Here is an 8,540-nt window from a genome sequence, read left to right as displayed (position 1 = left end):
GCAATGTCACAATCACATACATCAATTTTTTAGTTATGCTATCAGCAGTGTTAAATAATACTGAGATTTCTGAACTAATGTGACGATGGAGATCATTACAATTCTGTGGATCCTCTACACGTGTCTAATTCAATTGGCCAGTCTTGAGTTGTGATTTAATTTAATTGGCCACTGCACTAACGAGCCACCAGTTTGTGCATCCTCAATAAAGTGATTCTGCACCTGTTAGCTTGTAGTCCCAATTCTACCGTGCTGTTTTCATGCAAAACAAAAATCTGAATTTACTCATTTACTCTGTACATTTAATATGACTTAAGTAGAATATTATTTAAATTACTCGAGTACAATTTTACCATTGTAAAAATACTTAAAAAAAGTATAAATCCTCAAAACACTACTCAAATTTATGAGGATTACTTTCCACATCGGATTCACTGTTATAGCTTTAATTCAGCTCATCATCACCGTTACAAGCTGCAGTCCTACACGTTACTAAATGTTACAAGCTGCAGTCCTACACGTTACTAAATGTTAATACATATCAGTTCATATCCGTTTGTGCCAAACTGTTTTTCACTCAGCCGTCAGCACTGTGATGTGTTAAAGGGAAACCTCTGCATTTTGCCTATCAGCACTGCTGGACACTCAGACTTTAAGGAAACTCTTAACTCTGGGCTTTATTGTATTATTCTGATGTTTTTTCCTTATTTTATGCAGGTCGTGCCTCGGCTGAGCTGCTGTACTTTAAAATAAAAACTTTGAATCAAATCATTCATTCATTGGAGCGAGCAGGTTACTAGAGGTCAGGAGGTCACAGCCTCTGGCTTTTACAGTATGTGTCTTATAACAAACACACGTCACACACACACAACACACATGCATGCTTATAGACAGTTTTAACTTGACAACAATAACAACCGTCCCAACCCACCTGAATATCCGGTTTACTTCCTGTACATAGCTGAGCGCAGGCTTATATTCGGCTCATATTAAATGTTAACGTTAGGCCGTGTCTCCGACAGACACATTAACAAGGTAGCCTATTTCGGTCTTTATGTCTTGTAGTAGTTAGTAGTAGTTGTTGTTGTTGTTGTTGATAGTTGCCATAACAACCACCCCTGTCGGAAAGACGTGCACACGCTGGGTAGGAAGCGTTGTTGTCCCGGAGGCGATATTCTTTTTTCGGATGATGGCGAAGGCTATGCGAAGGCATAACCCGCCCCTTTCTGCCTCTGATTGGCCTAGCGTCAAACTTCCATCCAAACACATTCGCTTGGCTATCCTGCATTACATCTCTGTTACAGTCTGTGGTCAGACCGTCAGACTCAGTGGGTCAGACTCAGACATACAGCAGTTACGCTTGCTAGCCCGCATGAAAGACGCCAGTGTGTTTATGTTTTTAATATAGGCATACCTATGGTTTATAACGCTGCCACTAATCAGAGGCAGAGAGGGCCAGGGGTGGGTTATGCCTTCGCCGTCATCCAAAAAAAATATCGCTTCCGGTAAGCTAGCTAGCTAGCTAATGTTAGCTGCTGGTTGGTTGGCTAACTAGCGAATGTTAGCCGTTAGCTAACGTTAACACATTAACTAGACAAACACAGACATGCAGAGCTCCAAAAACAGAGCAATTCGTGATTTTGTTACTGTAGTTTCTGCAGAGTAACGTCCATGTCACGGATCTGACGGATAGTGCAGTAACAGTCAGCAGCTATGATAGCGCAGCCAGGGGGAGGAGGAAGTCCATATATGGTCCATCCGGTCATGGGTCATAGGACATTACGTCATCACAGGATAACGCGATTGGCTGGCTCAGATCTGTTCAAATCTGAGCCAGCCAATCACGTTGTCCTGCGTTGTTTGAGACGTGTATAAAAGGCGACCGCAGATGGGGGTGGGTGGGGGGAACCAGAGGGAGAGGAGGAGAGGAGAGAGGGGGAACCAGAGGAGAGGAGAGCAGAGGAGGAGAGGAGAGAGGGGGAACCAGAGGGGGGAGAGGAGAGGAGAGCAGAGGAGGAGAGGAGAGAGGGGGAACCAGAGGTGGGAGAGGAGAGAGGGAACCAGGGGAGAGGAGAGAGGGGGAACCAGAGGGGGGAGAGGAGAGGGGGAACCAGGGGGAGAGGAGAGAGGGAACCAGAGGAGAGGAGAGCAGAGGAGGAGAGGAGAGAGGGGGAACCAGAGGGGGGAGAGGAGAGGGGGAACCAGGGGGAGAGGAGAGAGGGAACCAGGGGAGAGGAGAGAGGGGGAACCAGAGGAGAGGAGAGCAGAGGGGGAGAGGAGAGAGGGGGGACCAGAGGGGAGACAGGGGGAGAGGAGAGAGGGGGAACCAGGAGGAGAGGGGGGACCAGAGGGGAGAGAGGACGGGGGGAACCAGGGGGAGAGGAGGGGGGACCAGAGGGGAGAGAGGGGGAGAGGAGGGGGGGAACCAGGGGGAGAGGAGAGAGGGGGGACCAGAGGGGGGAGAGGAGGGGGGGAACCAGGGGGAGAGGGAGAGGAGAGGGGCTGGACCCCTCCAGGGGCACTGCCATCCCTCTGGGCGGCCCTGGTAGTGGAAGCGATCATCTTGCTCTATAATGACCAGAATGGGTGTTGTTCAAACTGAACATTTATTTCTTCAACTTACCTTTTCGGGCTACACCTGGGTCCCTCCGGAATCGGTTAACCCTTATTGATTATATATGGTTTTTAGTTATGTTTTCATTGTTTGTATTTCTCTGAATGAATTGTATTGAAATGTGATGTAAGTCGCTTTGGTTAAAAGCATCTGCCAAATGAAATAAAGTAAAGTAAAAGATAAACAGCGGACACTATTTTCGTAGTTAAGCTAAGTAGCCTACTTCCCCCCGCAGCATCGTGACATTGAATGAAAGTATAGGCTATAACGGCTCGTTTGAGATGACTTCTGGCTTGCCTGGGAAGCAGCCGAGAGCAGCCGAGTGCAGTCAGCCAATTAGAGGCAGAGAGGGGCGGGTCATGCCTTCGCCATCATGGGAAAAAAAAAGATTGCGTCCCGGAGCTAGCCTGAGAGGCTAATAAAAGCTACATGTTACAGAGTAAGCTGACTATCAGTACGTTATTGCACGCATAGGCCTATCTTTACATTTAAACGTTTACATAGCAAAAATAGAAATAGAAGTAGGCTATGTCAGTGTTTTCCCCTGAATAGCTGAGAAAGTGGACACTGTCAATAGTTAGCACTGTGAAGCTGATACAATTCAGGTGGTGGTAACGCAACATTTAAGGATGCCAACCGCCATAAAACACAGAAGAAGAAGCTGAGAAAAAGGAAGTGCTGTGGGGTTGCAGCTGGTGAAAACCGTCTATAACAAACACAGCACACGCACAAACCCCACACATGCGCGCACGCACAGCTCAGTAGAAACACAGTAAAGACACAAAAAAACTGTTTTCTTTGCAGATAGTTTATTGGAGTGACTGAAGATCAAACAGAAAAGATCAAAGCAAACTTTATGGCGTTGAATGTTCAAACAAAGAAGCTCTGCAGGGACAAACTGCAGTGTCTGATTGGCCAGCAGCACACTCAGTGCCATCACTGAACTGCAGCGTCTGATTGGCCAGCAGCACACTCAGTGCCATCACTGAACTGCAGTGTCTGATTGGCCAGCAGCACACTCAGTGCCATCACTGAACAGCAGCAGAAAGCTACTGGGCTGCTGCAGTAAACATGAGCCTGTGTGTGTGTACACTCTCTCTCACACACACACACACTCTCTCACTCTCACACACACACACAATGGGAGAATATTGTAGAAACATTCAGGCTTCAGCGCTCCAAGCAGCAGAAAGCCTAGAGTAAAGTCTAGAGCAGTGGTCCCCAAAGTGGGGGTCGGGACGCCCAGGGGGGGTCGGGACCCCCAACGGGTGGGTCGCAAGATGATTTCCAGAATGTGTAAAACGGACCTAAATAATGTGTGAAGTACAGAATGTGTGGAATAGGATGTAAAGAATTCTAGCGGGCCACAAAGTCGAGCTTAGCTCACAACCCAGCCCAAATCAGCTGATTCCCTTTCTAGGTATTCAATTCACGTCGCTGCTGTTAAGTGTTTACTCGCGCTACTGATATGAATGTACCTCAGACACACGGCTACTCGGCCAGCATCTGGGCAGCTGTTTGAGGGGAAGCGCTACCGCTGTCTGGGCGGGCGGGTATAGAGAGGCAGCTTGAGAAAGACACCCTCACCGGCCTCGCTCTCCCACGACGCAGTAAAACTCGCCCAATAACTGCATAATCGATATTATCAAGGTGAGTAAATGGTATGTCGTATTGAAAAAGGTGCGTAAACGGCATTTTAAGTGTGTCCACTACAGCTCTGTGTGCAGCACGGCCAAGTTGGCGGCGCATTTTCTTCTCTCTGATTTTTCCCACCCACGTCGTGCCTCCCCTGAAGGTGTCTCGCGCCCCCCTCAGGGGAGGTGCGCCCCCCTCAGTGGAGGGGCGCCCCACACTTGGAGAAACCGCTGCTCTAGAGTAAAGTGTAAATTCAAGCATATAGTCCAGCATTGATTTTCATCAAATTTTCCAGCATTGATTGCAGAGCAAAGCTCATTGCATAGCATAGAGATTATACAGGTATAGGCGATCTGCCCAGAGCCTGATATAGTATAGTCTATAGTAAAGTATAGAGTAAAGTATAACGTTTTTTAGTAAAGTCTATAGTAAAGTCTTTGGTTAGGTTTTCTAGCATAGATTGCAGTGCAAAGCTAAGTGCATAGTATAAATCATAGATAGATATATATCGGCTATCAGCCCAGAGCTGATATACAGACAGACAGCGGTGTCCACATCAACAGCATCTCCTGTTACTATAGCAGTGGTTCCCAACCTTAGGGTCACGACTGGGGTCACATAATGTCACTATAATGCAAAGGCTTCCATCAATGGACCACAGCCTCAATCAACATTGTGAGTGACTCTGATTTTTCTTTAGATGAAAATCTTTGAGATTATAACTTTAAATCATAATTATGAGAACAAAGTCAGAATTTCCGAGTTACTGTCAGAATTTTGAGATTAAAGTCAGAATTCTCAGATTAAAGTGAAAATTCTGCGGGGAAAAAAGAAGCATACTATGTGACATCACTGACAATGTCACTGATGATATTATCGATGGTGTACCGGAATTTGAATGCCTCGGGTGCCTAGATTTTTGTAACGTCAAAGTAGGGTCACGAGCCAAAAAAGGTTGGGAATCCCTGTAACTATACAGTAGCAATGGCAGACCTGTGGAGCCAACATGGCCGCCCTCCTGTGTGGCTCTGGGCTGAGCGGTTAGACAGCAGCAGGCCGGGTTAGTTCAAGTCCATTTCCAGAATGCAAGAGGAATGTTAGTAATACATAGTGGTATAATATAATGTATACTGTAGTAATACATAGTGGTATAATATAATGTATACTGTATACACTATTATGTAAGATATTAAAGGCCTTCCCTATATGTAAGAATTGTGAAGCAACAGAAGCTAACGTTAGCTCACAAATGGAGTCTGCTAACATCAACAAACGACCCACCATAACAGAGTCCAACAAAACATCCACCTAAGCACAAAAAGACAAATATTTGATCTCGTGAAGCCCGTCTGGCCAAACAGCAGCAATGTGACCGACGTCGAGTCAACATCGCCCGTGCTTTTGACTCATGAGGAAGCATCCTCTTAGCTTGTAGCTTGTTGTGTTAGCTTTTTACCATGAAACTGTCTGCAGAAGAGTGGTTTTAGTTGGCTAATGTTAGATAATGTTATCTTGCTTGCTAACATGCACAAATTGCTATCTAGCAACCCAATTCACCAGCCAGATCAGGACCAGGGAATGTGACCGACATTGTATTTTCAACATTGCTCGTGCTATGGAGGATGGAACTTTGTTTTCACTTGTAGCTTGTTGTGTTAGCTTTTTACCATGACATTGTTTGCAGAAGAGCTAATACCACTGTGTTGCTACCACAATAAACAGCTGGATGGAGTCTAAAGTGCCGCACAAAATGACTGATATATTGTGTAGGCCTATATATTGAAAATTATATATTGTGATGTTGCTGTTGTAGTTGGCTATTGGTCAATAACATTAGCTTGCCTGTTAACACAAATTGTTATCTAGCTAACCTCACTGTTTTGGCCGGTGCTTGCTCGAAGCTGACGGAGTACGAGCATAAGCATGAGCAACACGCTGCTGACTGCAGTTACCCTAACGGCCACCGGTGTCAGTAATGCTTAGGGATTTCTGATTCTTAGATATAGGGCCTTTAAACAGCACAGTGATAAAAAAAAGAGACTAACGATTATAAAAGTTACATTAAACAGGAGGAGGGGGGGATTGGCTAACAGCTGGAAGCTGGAGAAGGGTGGATTGGCTGACAGCTGGAAGCTGCCGTGTGATTGGCTGACAGCTATAAGCTGTTGTGTGATTGGCTGACAGCTGGAAGCTGCCATGTGATTGGTTGACAGCTGGCCACATCATTGGTCCCTCGTGACTGCAGGGGTGTGTTTGATGCATTGGGGCGAGTTAGGTGGGGCTTTAGGTCCGGTGGGTGGAGCTTAGGCCTTGGGGGCGGGCAGTTTGAGCGGGTCCATGCCCCTCATCTTGAAGTAGGACACCAGCTGGTTTGGAACTTCAGCGAGGACAGACTGAGCCAGAGCCGCCTGGGGGGCCTGAGGGGGAGCAGATTGTAAGCTTTCAAATAATGTGTCATACATTGGAATCTGAAAATAGTTGAAGAATGTGCTAGCGGTTGTGCTAACTGGGCTGCTTGTGCTAACTCAGTGATGTTGGTACGTAAATTCTCCACTCAAGTTGGAAACTTAGCAGAAATGCGGCTGAGGTAAATATCGTGTCATTCACGACACCCGGGGTGAAATAGTTTCTGCTCGCATGTTTTCATTGAATTTGCTAAATAACGCCCCATTCAGTGTATTTTGTCATTTTTAAGATATTTCATATGTGTCTTAGTCATGTCCCCTGACAGTGTTGAGTAGCCACAGTGTTCAGCAAATATTCAATATTATTCAAATCAATTCAATATTTTTGGACAAATAACTTAATTTTGTGCTCAAGTTCAAGTTCTTTTACAGGTCGGGGCTGGTTTTCCCTCGAGTTCCGAGTTGTCTTGAACTGTGTTCGACTGTGGTGTGTGTGTGTGTGTGTGTTGTGTGTGTGTGTGTGTGTTGTGTGTGTGTGTGTGTGTGATGTCTCACGTCTTTGAATGTCCTGTAGGGGACAAACTGGACAATGTCGCGGGCGACAGGCTCGCCCCCTATGGAGCGCAGCTTCCCGTCGTCTCCGTCCAGAAGCTCCATGGCTTTGAAGTCGGCCGGTCCCACCCCCACGATGATGAGGGACAGCGGCAGCCGCGACGCGCGCACGATGGCGTCTCGCGTCTGGTCAAAGTCTGTGATCTCTCCGTCAGTCAGGAGGAGGAGCACAAAGTACTGCTGCAAAGAGACAGAGACGAAAGATGATGAGTAACAACATACTTCCATTTCTCTTTTTTACCTCACATTTTCACCACACTTCTTACTCTCTGTGCTGAGCATATCCTGACCTGAACTATATAATACACTGTGGTGTTCCAGCAGAAGAACAAATACAAAACCTCTTGGATGCATCTCCGCTCCAAACACTGGCACCTAATGGACTACATCATAGTGAGACACAGCGGCATCAGAGATGTGGAGTTTGGCAATGATCATACGGTGGTCTGTCCAGCATTCGGTTCCTCTCATGGCGCGGGTTATGAGAGTATACGTATACTCTCAGCTAGCTCAGCAACGAGCTAGCGTAGCTGCTGCTGTTGTTGTTTCATAGCGACGGAGGGATTTGAGAGCGACACGCAGGGAGGGGAAAGGAAATCCATAAATGGGCAGAGCCGGTCGGTCGGAGCCAATGGCAGAGCTTGCAGGGAGCGGAAAGGGATTTTCTTCCGCTGCCAACCGGAGCCCCTTGAGTTCTGGTTATTCATGCATTCAAACGAGCCTGCCCCCAGAGGTTAGAGAGAAAAATACTTATTTTTTTACCGTTGGGTTCCCAGATTGGTGCTACCTAGACGGAGCTCGCAGGCTGGAGGAGGAGAGGACGGCCTGAAGACAGCAACAGAGACCCATGGCTGCCCGTACTACCATCTCCACTACGACTTAGACATGCCTCCACCCGCAATAACATAATGTGGTTCCAGGATTGGACTCTTCAGCTGTCAAAGAACCAAACCGCCGTCATTGGATTGGATGGACAACCAGAAGATGAGAAACATGCTTCAACATAGCCTTGAGTTTAGGATGACACTGTGACAGCTAACATCAGCTTGATGAGGGGGTCCAGGGGAGTTCCCAGCCAAATGACTCAATAGTGTGATTTCAATGAGTAGAAGTTAGCCCAATGAGAGAATGTAGTGCATGATACACTTGGTAATAGCTTTCACTCTTTCCTGTTATCTCCCATCTACATTCTGGTGAACTTGCGCTGTTCACCGTTAGCTGTGTTGAGTCACATTCTTGTGGAGCTGCACACCGCAGTGCTCGGCGCGTACGGC

At 46.8% G+C, this 8,540-nt stretch overlaps 1 protein-coding gene across 3 annotated transcripts in view; it reads right to left on the bottom strand.

Annotated features, from left to right (window-relative positions):
• Nucleotides 1–3,412: 3,412 nt before the first annotated feature.
• The window catches only part of LOC310798181 (copine-1-like), a 49,290-nt gene continuing 44,162 nt past the window's right edge, over nucleotides 3,413–8,540 (bottom strand). For all 3 annotated transcript variants that reach the window (XM_083660658.1, XM_083660656.1, XM_083660657.1), the window contains exons 15-16: nucleotides 7,210–7,446; nucleotides 3,413–6,666 (exon numbers count right to left, since the gene is read on the bottom strand). In XM_083660658.1, coding sequence (XP_083516784.1) covers nucleotides 6,553–6,666; nucleotides 7,210–7,446 — 351 coding nt within the window. In that variant the 3' untranslated portion in view covers nucleotides 3,413–6,552. The remainder of the gene's footprint in view (nucleotides 6,667–7,209; nucleotides 7,447–8,540) is intronic.

Source organism: Poromitra crassiceps (genome assembly GCF_964638095.1).
Source record: "Poromitra crassiceps genome assembly, chromosome: 25".
Classification (NCBI taxonomy): Eukaryota; Metazoa; Chordata; class Actinopteri; order Beryciformes; family Melamphaidae; genus Poromitra; species Poromitra crassiceps.
Note: the sequence above shows the minus strand (reverse complement) of the source record. Positions and strands in the feature narration are given on the sequence as shown.